This window comes from Haliotis rufescens, unplaced genomic scaffold, assembly GCF_023055435.1.
Source record: "Haliotis rufescens isolate VD_foot unplaced genomic scaffold, xgHalRufe1.0.p SCAF_3, whole genome shotgun sequence".
NCBI lineage: Eukaryota > Metazoa > Mollusca > Gastropoda > Lepetellida > Haliotidae > Haliotis > Haliotis rufescens.
In genome coordinates, this window is record NW_025964001.1 from 27,011,147 (window position 1) to 27,024,489 (window position 13,343).

General features: G+C 38.6%; 1 protein-coding gene across 2 annotated transcripts in view; it reads right to left on the reverse strand.

The window, feature by feature from the left end:
• LOC124144876 (protein PALS1-like) overlaps positions 1-13,343 on the reverse strand; it is a 129,453-nt gene that overhangs the window by 87,932 nt on the left and 28,178 nt on the right. For both annotated transcript variants that reach the window (XM_046514488.2, XM_046514497.2), the window contains one exon: positions 13,073-13,199. In XM_046514488.2, the coding sequence (XP_046370444.2) occupies positions 13,073-13,199 (127 nt within the window). The remainder of the gene's footprint in view (positions 1-13,072; positions 13,200-13,343) is intronic.

Here is a 13,343-nt window from a genome sequence, read left to right on the forward strand (position 1 = left end):
CTTCAGCGTGATGCACCATACCTGTATCAACTAGACTTCTCAATCATCATAATTATGAAGGCTTTAAAGGAATGGCTAACCTCTAATGTATGCAAGTGAGTTAGTAGATTCCAAACTATCAGTATTCTAGCAATATCAGAGCAGAGGATGTCAGGTTGGAAATCAAACCTGGGGAATCAGTGTGACGAGCTAGTGCTTAAATAACTTGGCCACCTAACAATGCCCAGAGTGATAAAGCTAATATGAGTGAGTGAGTGAGTGAGTGAGTGAGTGAGTGAGTGAGTGAGTGAGTGAGTGAGTTGGGTTTTAACACCTCTTTCAACAGTGTTCCAGTTTTATCACAGCGTGTCAGCTTAATCTGGAAGGAAAGCCCTATGTGAAACCCACGAGCATGGGTATGGTGCTGACAAACCTAGAAACCTATTCCGGTCAAACCAGGATTTGAACCCATCACATAGGTGAGTGAGTGAGTGAGTGAGTGAGTGAGTGAGTGAGTGAGTGAGTGAGTGAGTGAGTGAGTGAGTGAGTGAGTGAGTGAGTGAGTGAGTGAGTGAGTGAGTGAGTGAGTGAGTGAGTGAATGAATGAACACCGAGAATGGGTTTCACACATGGTACCAGCTACAGGACTTTAAACAGTGCACAATATTAAATAAGTCCAACCAGCTCAAAATGTCTTTGCAGGTTAACTCTATAAAGTGTAAACTGTATGAATCGATATTCGTCTTGATACTGCATTCAACACTTTTGTAAGTGAGTGTCTATAGAAATCATCAATGTTAATGAGTGTGAATGGGCTTGCTGCAGAACTTTACAATTCTCCTTAGGCTGTTTTGTATGTGTCCTTTTTCTTGCTTCTCTAATTAAAGTTGTTCAGAAATTATTGACTTTGCCTTAAAGGGTTCTCAGGAAATGTAATTGTTCAAAATAACACATCTAAAGCCTCCCGCTGAATGGTTTTGTGTTTTGAATTTGGCAAATTAACCATAAATTATGGCAGCATTTATTGCGGACACATTGAAATTTGGAATTGTATGAAATAAAACGCACAATTTTGAATTCCATAGCTCATTAAGACGTATTTCGAAAGGAAAAGTTTAAAAATTAGACCAGCGTCAGACAAACATAGCAGTTGTTGACATTGGAGGAACACTGGCACACCATCAGCCATGTCATACATTATGTATCTTGCCTTTGTTATATAGCAGTGCATTAGATTGTATTAGATTGTTGCAGTGTTTCTGTTGAGATTTGGTAGATGTTCATTGCATTGTGTTTGGACAGTGATTAGTTGTCAGGAATGTAGAACTAATTAATGTTAGTTGTTTTGATTATTATCACTGACTTTTGCTATCACCACGTTATTTTCTTATTTGATCCTGACCACTCACTCACTCACTCACTGGTATTTTCATACAGCCTTCTTTGTTAGTTAACCTTGACCTTTGAGTGAGTGAGTGAGTGAGTATGGTTTTACAGCGCTTTTAGCAATATTCCGTCAAACTCAAGGCGTGGGACACCAGAAATGGGCTTCACACATTGTACCCATGTCGGGAATCAAACCCGGGTCTTCGGCGTGACGAGCGAATGCTTTAACCACTAGGCTACCCGATCGCCCCCCTTGACCTTTGACTCATCGTTACCAAAGCCTCATCTTACAGAATGTATATACCAAACATAATGATACAAACATTACTTTTTTACCCACAGGGTTAGAAATAACCGAGTTCATAAATGTCGTATCTGCACTAGTGCAAATATCACTTATTGTGCACCAGAGCATTGTTTCTGTCACTTGGACGGCATTGTTGATGTTATTTGAATCTTATTGTGATGTAAGGATGGAATAACATCACGCCAGAAATGAGGTCTTAGCTGAAGATTGTTGACGTCATTCGACAAATTGTGATTTTCAAGGACAGTGGTGATCAGTGCATTTTTTGTGTAAAAGGGAGCTCAAAAGGATTATAAAATGATGGGTAATAAAGATATTATCACACTCATATATGTGTTATAGTGGTTGTATGAAACTCGTGTAAGAATTCATGCATTACCTTCGCTATCGCTCGGGAAATACAGTTCTTTCTTTCAACAGAAATATTACTGTTTTATTGTTATGTTCACTCTATTTTATCAGGATGCTTTATAACTGTTAACAACTGATGCTGTGTGGTACAATGCGAGCCACATGACAATATCACATGAATGTTTCATATGGCACCTAATGGAAAGTTTGGTTTAAACAATGTTTATTCCCTGCAGTGGTTTCGTGGCACATTCACCATCTGTAAACACTACCTAGTCTTCCCAGGCATCAATTCATTGTCATGGTAACATAGGTAAAGCCTTGGCAACACTAGCATCAGAACAGTCGTGAATCATCATGATGTGTCCATAATTATTATATTGATTTAGTTGAAATGTAGTCTGTCGCATATAATAACTATTCAATTTATCACACCATTAAAAAATACCATTCAAGTATTATTATTCCAGTTATGACATTACCTTCAAGTACACTCTCCATGCCACAACTCCTGCCAATATCTATCCCTTAACTGCCCATTACCTATCAAGACAAACAGCTATCCCCTATCTCTACAGTTCTCTCCTATCCTCAAGTTCTATCCCCTATCTACACAGCTATCCCCCATCTTCACAGCTAACCCCTATCTTCACAGCTATCCCCCTATCTTCACAGCTATCCCTCTATCTTCACAGCTATCCCCTATCTTCACAGCTATCCCCCTATCTTCACAACTATCTCCTATCCTCAACTGCTATCCCCTATCTCCAAAGCTATCCCCTATTTCAACAGCTGTCTATCTCCTCTATCTTCACAGCTATCCCCTATCTCCATAGCTATCCTCTATCTCCACAGCTATCCTCTATCTCCACAACTCCCCTTTATCTCCACAACTATCTACTACAGCTATCCCCAATCTACACAGCTATCTACTACAGCTATCTCTTATCTCCAAAGCTATCCCCTATTTCAACAGCTGTCTATCTCCACAGCTATCCTCAATCTCCACAGCTATCTCCTATCTCCACAGCTATCCCCTATCTCCACAGCTATCCTCTATCTCCACAGCTATCCTCTATCTCCACAGCTATCTCCTATCTCCACAACTCTCCTCTATCTCCACAGCTATCTACTACAGCTATCCCCAATCTCCACAGCTATCTACTACAGCTATCCCCAATCTCCCATTTCCCACTACTCCATCAATTCCAACTGGCAACATCTCTCCCTGAACTGTCCCCTCCAACATGTCCCTCATTTTCCCCCACAGCTATCTGTCCTCCTGATCAGCCGCGTTCCCTGCTGCTGGTCCGGCCATGCCTCTGCCCTCCCTCCAGACCCGAATGCCTCATGTAATGGAGACATTTTTGTTTGCATTTCATTCCCTTTTATTGATTTTGAGGTGTGAAGCCCATATGGTGTTTTCTCAATCATTGGAATTTAGTTAATTTGCACCTAGATTGTTGATAATCAGCCTTGAGACTGCACAGGGACTAGGGCAAGAGGCGGGCAAACATGGACATTCTACATCTCTGAAGAGATGATGGTTGTGGAGTTGGGCAGCAACAGGCAACAGTGTCGACACTGACAACATGGAGTACTGTGCTGATAGCTCCCCTTCTGGCATCGAACCAGAAGTAAGTGAGGTGCAGATCAGCATCATGCCATCTTCAGCTGCTTCAAGCAGAGACCACATTTTTCAGAAAGTTGTTTTGTAAAGTTTCAAAAAGATGTCTTAAAACTTTTCTTAAGAAAACAGACCAGAAATAATTGTTTCTAGTAAAGACCAGTTTACCCTGAAGCAAATCTAAATTCAATATTTGCTTCTGTTTGTACAGCTCTCATTGTCATTAACATACAAAATATAACTATGATGATTACCGTATCAGTGAATGGTCAGGCATATCATCCAAACATTGTGCATCATGAGTGAGTGAGTGAGAGAGTTGGGTTTTAACGCCTCTTTCAACAGTGTTCCAGTTATATCACAGTGTGTCAGCTTAATCTGGAAGGAAAGCCCTATGTGCAACCCATGGGTATGGTGCTGACAAACCTAGAAACATAATCAGGTCAAACCAGGATTTGAACCCATCACATAGATTTCTGGAGAGCCTAAGGGATGCAACTCTGCACAGAAAACTGTGTTGCCTTAGACGACTGGGCCACCCATGCCCCCTTGTGCATCATTCCTATACAAGGCAGGTCAGTTGGACGTGTATGGGGGACATACCATCACGATTCACTAACCACACACAAACCTGTCAATGAGCAGTGGCTGACACCTGCATGCCTCCGAGCACAGCATCAGGTCAGCTGCAGAGATGTCAAGTATTCATTATTCTGTACACAGTACAACTTGATGAGGCGGTCACCAATATCTTCTGATCATGCTGTTGGTAATACCTTAAAACTAGTACCGGTACACATTATAGTGGCTAAGTTTAGTGGAGACATTTTAAGCCTAAATTATTTTTTAATTTGTTAACTCTGCTGCCCAAAATAGTAAGAAGAACACAGACGCTTTGACATTTCGCTATAGAAAGTGTGTGAATTCAGAAAGTTTAATCATGGACAAGCCTTCAGTAGTTTGCAACGTTTACTTTCGCAAGGCGAAATTAATGACACCAGTCAGTTCTCTAAAGGACTTATTTGGTATTTGGATAACCACACTTCGTCTCATGTAGGATGTATTTTGGACCGAAACGATTGAAAAGGTTTAGTTCAATACAGCTTTTGTATCAACAGTACAGCTGAGTGTCCCTATTGACTATTTATTGACATTTTAACTTGGCATCAATGTATTGATGATGTGTCGAGTACAATTGTGTTGCAACGAAAATTTGTTCAATTATGACACCTGTAATCTCCTACATAGCCATCATTTTTCATACTTCTTCTTTACTTTTTAATTTTTTTTACGGAAAGTATGAATAAAAACACGGAATCCCCACTCTGATTCACAAATCTGTTAGTCATAAATAGACACTTTGGCGATGATAGTGTTGAGCTATGGACCTTATGGGTGAGTGAGTGTTTCTGGCGTGCTAAAGGGACGCAACTCTGCATAGTGAATCGCATAGCCTTAGACGACTGGGCCACCCATGCCCGGAACTTATAGGTATTGAATGGGACATACATGTTTATTCAAAGCATGTCTTTTACTTTTTAGCTTAATGTGAAATGTGTTGCATAAGTGGAGTCTATTTATGAAACAAATCAAGAATATTTTTAAAGGCCCGCTGAGTTCCAGTATTTCTATTAAACATTTTACTAATTGAACTTAGGTTCATGGTAACTTGTATTCATGATAATTGAAGATTATTATAACCAGTATACATCATAGCTGTTCTTCATGATAACCGGTATTCATGATAACTAGTCTTCATGATAACCTGTATTTATTAAAGCTGCTCTTCGTGATAACTGCTATTCATGATAACTTGGATTCATAAGTGTTCTTCGAAATAACTATAACTCTTCTTCATGATAACATGCATTCATGATAAATGTTCTTTGTGATAACTGATCTCCATGATAACTGATGTTCATGATAAATGGAGTTCATGATAACTGGTGTTCATGACAACTAGTCTTCATGATAACCTGTATTTATTAAAGCTGCTCTTCGTGATAACTGCTATTCATGATAACTTGGATTCATAAGTGTTCTTCGAAATAACTATAACTCTTCTTCATGATAACATGCATTCATGATAAATGTTCTTTGTGATAACTGATCTCCATGATAACTGATGTTCATAATAACTGATCTCCATGATAACTGAGGTTCATGATACCTGATCTCCATGACAACTGTTCTTCATGATAACTGATCTTCATGATAACTGGCCTTCATGATACAATTGCTAGTACACCTTCTCTCTGAGACTACATATCTACACATGTATTACAATGTTATGACAGCAGTAATCACAACAGCAATACATGAAAATGAAATATATCTTTTGTGTAGTGTTCCTGTAACAGTATTACTAACTGTGTAATATTCTTTATAATAAACCAAAAGATTTTTTCGTACTTTTATGTGTCAAAAGTAATCAGAGCACCAAAGCTTCTTTAGAGCAGCCATTTTTTACTTTTCATTTCACGGGCCTGACACCCCTACTGAAAAAGCAGCTGGAAAAGAAATATATTAAACAAAGAATATTTATTTTTATTATGTTTCCCGCTAGTAATATAGGCCCTCTTATATAATATAAAATGTTATATATAATTCCATGTCTACATCACTATCAGTGAGTCAAGAAGCCAGCTGCAGTTATAACCCCATGGCAGAATTACTTTCATATACATAAATAAGTGATTGACATAGCTATTTATATTTATGAATACACAATGCCATTTAGAAAGTGGTCAAAGGTAACAAATGTTATATTTGGGATAACATATCCTTAGTAACATACAGATTCTCATACTTTTGGGGGTTGAGTCCCGACTGGGATTCGAACTCACACTGCCAGAGTGAGGCACCTAATCGCCAGCACACAAATCAGTGATCTAACCCACTCAGCCACCGAGGCTTCAACAAAAGGAAATTATGACAACTGGGAGTCCAGATCACGTACTTTGTGTACCCCTCTGACAAGTGGAAATTTGCATGGCTCCCATGGCCGAAAGCTATGAATACACAGTGGTCAAATGTAACAAATGTTATATTTGGAATAACACTTTCTTAGTAGCCTACAGAATCTGTTATATTTATTTTTAGTTTAATTTTGACCGAGCTTGTGTGGAAAAGCTGGAATAAATCCATGAAACAAAGTATAAGTGTGGCCTTGTGCAGTTTTGGCAATACTTGTCAACATCAGTGTATAGGCTGCACAATAGAAGGTGATATATCATCTGATAAATACCCTGTAACATCTTGTATTAACTGTATAGATGAGAGAAAGAACGCCACGCTGACCACTGAACAAGGCCATCTAGTTACACATGAACCGCTGATGCCATCCCTCCGGGGGATGTGCCAGACCCGGCAGAAACTATTTCACAGGAAGAAAATCTCAATAAATCTCAATCTACAAATAAAGCCATGTGGTTTGATGCATGGGTTGTTATTAGCTGTATAGTGAGTGGATTGGCTTCAGCCATGGTATCTTAAACAATATTAAAGTGAGTGTAAGCGGGTTGGGCAAGAGTGAGCCATCATAACTTAAAGAGTGAGTGAGTGAGTGAGTGAGTGAGTGAGTGAGTGAGTGAGTGAGTGAGTGAGTGAGTGAGTGAGTGAGTGAGTGAGAGTGGTTTTCAGCCATGGTACCTTACAGAATTAGGAATGCACAAATGATAAGGTATGTCATTTCTATAATGCAGGAATACGGTATTTTCGACGGCTTGTGTAGCCTAGATATCTTAAGCGGTGTTGTGCAACATGGATGGACATATTGTGCCCAGCCAATTGCCAGGCTAAAGTACATTTGCATATTCCAATTCTAAAAACTCCCGATAAGGTCTACAAACTTTGGCAAGTCTAGATTTCTTCATTTTCAGGGTCCTTTAAGTCAGATATTCAAAGATAATTTGAAAAAATATTGAATGAGTAACATGCACTTTGCTCATTGTGAGAGCGTTCATTGTTGAGATTATCAGTTGAAGCAGTTGTCTCCCTTATCACACAACATTTGAAATGAAATGTCGGCCATTAGATTACTGTAATGATAAATCTCCAACATCTCAACATCAAGTCATGCACCAGGACATAAATTACGAAAACAGAATTTATTGAATTACATGTTTCCGTCTGCCTTCGGAAATGTAAATCATTGATCATGTTGAGAAAATTGATTCACAGACCTCCGTCAACAAGAATATTCAAGAACCATGGCATGTTGAGCTGACCCTGGTGAAGCACATGCTACATTTGTTATCATAAGAGACAACAGGAGTCTTTCATTGGCTTACAGATTCTGCCGATCCGAAGATAATGTCAACAAAAGTCTGAAGAGCACTATTTCTTTCATCCAGTGAATGTGCACATGCCATCATAAAGAAAAAATCTGAAATATCTTTTTCAATCATTTTTTTTTCAACCTTCACACCAGGAATTTTCAACAACAAAATTGGATAACCAATAAAAAAAACACTTTAATGAATATATTTTCTACACAATTTAAGATGACATGTTATAAATTTTGACATAATGTATTATACTGTATGTTCTTCTATTGTTTGTAACCAGTGATGAAATATATTCTACTCAAAAGGAATTAAAAAATACCCAATTCTTTCCTATGACTATAGTTAATCTGTCATGGCATGACAGATTAACTATAGTAACAGAAAAGAATCAGGTGTTCTTAACTTCTTTTGAGTGGTATACAACCTTAAAGAACTTAAAGAACTTGAGTTAGCCTCACAAATAATGTTATCCCTTTTCATGAATCGCAAATTGAGATTGCAAGATGAACAACATGTCATATTTCTGTTTTTAACCCTTCTGAAGTGAAGGAATCTGTACACATAATGGACGCTGTAAAGAGCTTAGGGCAGGCTTAAATATAAAAGGTGGACTTTTCATTCTATGAATCTTAAATTAGAGTAGCTGGATGGGCAATCTTTTGTTGTTCTGATATATTTGTATAAAATTGCCCTGACTCCATACAAACACTGATTAGGCTCACAAACAGACAAAACTATGACCATTCTATGAATCTCAAATATGGTTTCCAAGGCGTTATGTCCCAAGATACAATTGCTGAAACATTAAGAACTTGAACTCCAGTATCTCAATACATCATCCATGTATACATGACACTTTTATGAAACACAACTTCTTTTATTCTTTGTCACAACGTTTCAGAGCTACTTCTTGCTCCTTTATCGTGTGAACAATGTCACGACGTTTCAGATCTACTTCTTGCTCCTTTATCGGGTGAACGATGTCACAACGTTTCAGAGCTACTTCTTGCTCCTTTATCGTGTGAACGATGTCACGACGTTTCAGAGCTACTTCTTGCTCCTTTATCAGGTGAATGTTGAGTAAGTGTATAGAGTTCATAGAGTTCACAGAGTCAGAACCTCCCCAGCATAGACTATAGTCCTGCACCATGACTGTGGAATATATCTATTTTATGAAAAAATAATAATCTAGAAACGCATACAAAAGCAAGTCTAGCCAGCTCTAGCTAGCTCTATTCTATATGAAATCAGCATAGGGAGATTTTTATTTTTTTTTAGAGTCAAGAAGGATATTGTGTAATATAAGATTTCATAGACTACTGGTAAATGTTAGTCTACATAGACTAATGCATGGTTTCATTTCAACTACATCTCATCATCAACATGACCATTGATGTGGAAAACTCAGAAAGTTGTAAAAATGAAATTACTGTATAAGGTGGGGTGAGGTGAAATTGGGTTTAACGCCGCATCCAGGATTAGTGCACTTATATAGCGACGTGCATGGGTGTTGTGTGTGTGTGTCGGTGTGTATGTATGTATGTATGTATGTATGTATGTATGTATGTATGTATGTATGTATGTATGTATGTATGTATGTATGTGCACGCACGTGCGGTGTGTGTGTATGCATGTGTGTGTGTGTTTTGTGTGTGTGCGTGCGTGTGTCTGCTCATTAAAACCATACCCAATGGGTTAATTTGTTTTTAGGGACTGTAGTAGTAGCATACAAGCTAAGTTCAAACATTGATGAAACTAAAAATGTTTAATAATAGTAATAATAGTCACAGGGCAATTATATTATATACTGCTGTTTTTAGTGAAAAATCTATGTTATACACAAGAAAATACAGACTGCCATGTAAAGTAGAGTTGTCCATAGGGATCACTTACAGATTGGTCTAGGAGTTGGTCAGGAGTACAGTCATATGGTATGGTGATACGGAAATTATTTTCTTCTGAATGCAAATCTGTAATCCACCTATTCACCATTTTGTTCCTTTACACAACAAATTAGCATCATCAGAGTCGAAAGAAGCAGACATAACAAATCAAGGCTAACCCATTGCTACCACAATCAAAGCAAGTCGTTCCTGGGCTGCAAGTTGGGAGTGTTTGATGTGGGTGTTTGATGTGCTAACCTGGCTAGCAGTGTATGTGATGGATTCCTCCACAGACACACTGCAGCCTGGATTAGATGCTGTGTCAGGTGTGCTGCCACTCGGCCATCTTGGAATTACAAGCTGCGCAAGAGAATCACCTAATGATTCAAAATGACGGAAATCAAAAGAATTAATTTCCTTCATAATCTACTATGTTATTCTGGGGACAAACGCCCTGCCTCTGTGACTCCTGTAGAGAAGAACTGATTACTGCTTGATGCTAGCTAGTGCCATTACGTCTGGAGCTAACTACACTGAGGAGTAGTGAAGTATGTTTATCATCCAATAGATATACTTTCTGGAAGTATGTTGTATTACCCGTATACCACAATTTGAAATACTTATGAAACACTTATCACAATAAGTTGCTGTAGTGCCATAAAGTACACAATATACTAGTATATTAGGTTTTTCAAAATCATGCATATTTTCATCTTGTGGGCAAAGTTTACAAATTGATAAGTTGATACATGAAATAGCAACATCCAACAAAATGGCAGATGACTATGAAAGTTTTATAAAATGTGGGTTTGGGGGTTTGGGGGTTGGGGGGTTGGGGAGTGGGGAGTGGGGGGTGGGTGCGTGGGAGAAACTCTTTGATGTATGGGTCCATATCAGACTTAATAAGAAAGAAAACATGCTAAGAAAATCGAAGATAATATCGGAGTGTGCAAACACAGTGAAATATGTCAGGGGATCCACAAATTTAATGATGAAAGAACGCATGCAATATATCGTGGTATGTATCGCAATACATGAATCATTCCTGCAACAAATTACAATAAGAAAGTCAGGCAAATACGCATCAGTATATATTTCACTCTCAACATTGAGACGAACAGTACAGCTTACTGACAAATATAGCCCAGCATAATCAAGAACGAGAACTTGCTTTGAGATCAGAATATTTGTCATATCTAAAACAAGGATGTGTGACTTGAAATTACACCTCAAAGATAGATCACCATCAACAAACACAGGTCCTATGGAGCCATACCCAACTTGGTGAAAAGTATCCTTTGAGGAAGTACTCCCTTGTACTGCTCTGAATATATATCTAGATATTGGCTAGTCACTGTCAGATATGGAAAGCTACCACACTGAAGACAGATTTGGATATTTTCTTCTGAAGTTTAACAGATCAAAAACTGCTAGGAAGCAAAGAGCTATTTACCCTTCACTACTAATTTTTTATTCATCTAGGCTCACCCTCAGATATTGTTAAGAACAAACTATTTATCCTGTTTTCAAAGTCCATGTGTATATGTAACTGAATCTATAACAGAATTCCACAGAAGGATCTCAATATCCTCATCTATTCTCAAGTGTCATATGACGAATGTTTTAATATGACATTTTAAAAGGATTAAAACAAAATCACAATTGATAGAAAACAGCTGTCCGCTGAGCTGAGGTTAACTTGTGCTTATGTCCTGTGACTTTCATTCACTCATAAAAAGCGTGCAACTTTTTGTTTCGAAACTGGGTATAAAGGATTTATTCTGCCTCTCAGAAATGCATGTGTAGCCTGTCTTGCTCGTGGCGGAGTATAAAGGATTTATTCTGCCTCTCAGAAATGCATGTGCAGCCTGTCTTGCTTGTGGCGGAGTATAAAGGATTTATTTTGCCTCTCAGAAATGCATGTGCAGCCTGTCTTGCTTGTGGCGGAGTATAAAGGATTTATTCTGCCTCTCAGAAATGCATGTGCAGCCTGTCTTGCTTGTGGCGGAGTATAAAGGATTTATTCTGCCTCTCAGAAATGCATGTGCAGCCTCTCTTGCTCGTGGCAGAGTATAAGGGATTTATTCTGCCTCTCAGAAATGCATGTGTAGCCTGTCTTGCTCGTGGCGGAGTATAAAGGATTTATTCTGCCTCTCAGAAATGCATGTGCAGCCTGTCTTGCTCGTGGCAGAGTATAAGGGATTTATTCTGCCTCTCAGAAATGCATGTGCAGCCTGTCTTGCTCGTGGCAGAGTATAAGGGATTTATTCTGCCTCTCAGAAATGCATGTGTAGCCTGTCTTGCTCGTGGCGGAGTATAAAGGATTTATTCTGCCTCTCAGAAATGCATGTGCAGCCTGTCTTGCTCGTGGCGGAGTATAAGGGATTTATTCTGCCTCTCAGAAATGCACGTGCAGCCTGTCTTGCTCATGGCGGAGTATAAGGGGTTTATTTTCCCCGCTGAGAAATTTCCCACCAAGGCAGGATACATAGTTTTGTATCAAGATCACATGGACCAATCAGATCTTATCATTCTGACATGGAGGTGCGATAACATCTCTTGAACACATTATGCAGACATTTTATGAGAGCTTCAGTTCCAAAAATGTTGGCTACATTTGCTGTTAAAGTACTTGCTCAGGACTATAAAATATCATTCCCTATTTGTGTTCCTAAACAATTAATCAGTTTGGCTACAGCAATTTGATTCACAAAGAGCTCCAGTGCATAATGAACACTGACAAACAAATGATACTGAAAGAACAATTTTTAATTATTCTGCACTCAGTATAGTAATGATGGTTTGTTTCAAGCTCTTTTAACTGTATATGATACTATATATTTTCTGGCTGATAATATATATATACTATAGATCTAGAAACACGTATGATTAACACTACACATATTTACATATGTATTTTCTTCAATAGGTCCAAATTTGATTTTTAACAAGAACATTCCCACTGCTATTGTGTTCCTGTGAGAAATCAAAAGGGTGATAGGGTTATCTCCCCTGATGCTAACCATGTTTACACTGACTGAGCTGTGCGTGGATGGGACAGCATAATGGACTTGTACAATTCCACTTGGCACCAGTGTACAAGGCATCAATGGCTTGACAACTCAATAACGTCAGAAGTTTTTTCTTCCCCAAAGGAAATCTATCCTAACCACAGACAAATTGAGTCTGGATAAAGTGGAAGAATATATTCAACATTTTTCATTCCAGTGAAAATGAAATATTCACCTACCGAGCGTGATGTCATCGACACGAGGACCGAAACCTTCATCAGCGCCCCCTATGACGGAGAAGCCAAATCGCCTCTCTGAAGGGGCCATAACCATTTTCAACCTGTGGATGTCCTCATCAGCTGGATTCTGTGGGAAAAGATGGAAACATGCTAGCATGTTGTTTACAACCATACAAAGTGATGGCATTAGTTTCAGTTGCATGTAAATGAGATTAGATTCTTAGTCAAGAGTCAGACATATTACAGCTACACCATGTTTTCACTAGGTGTT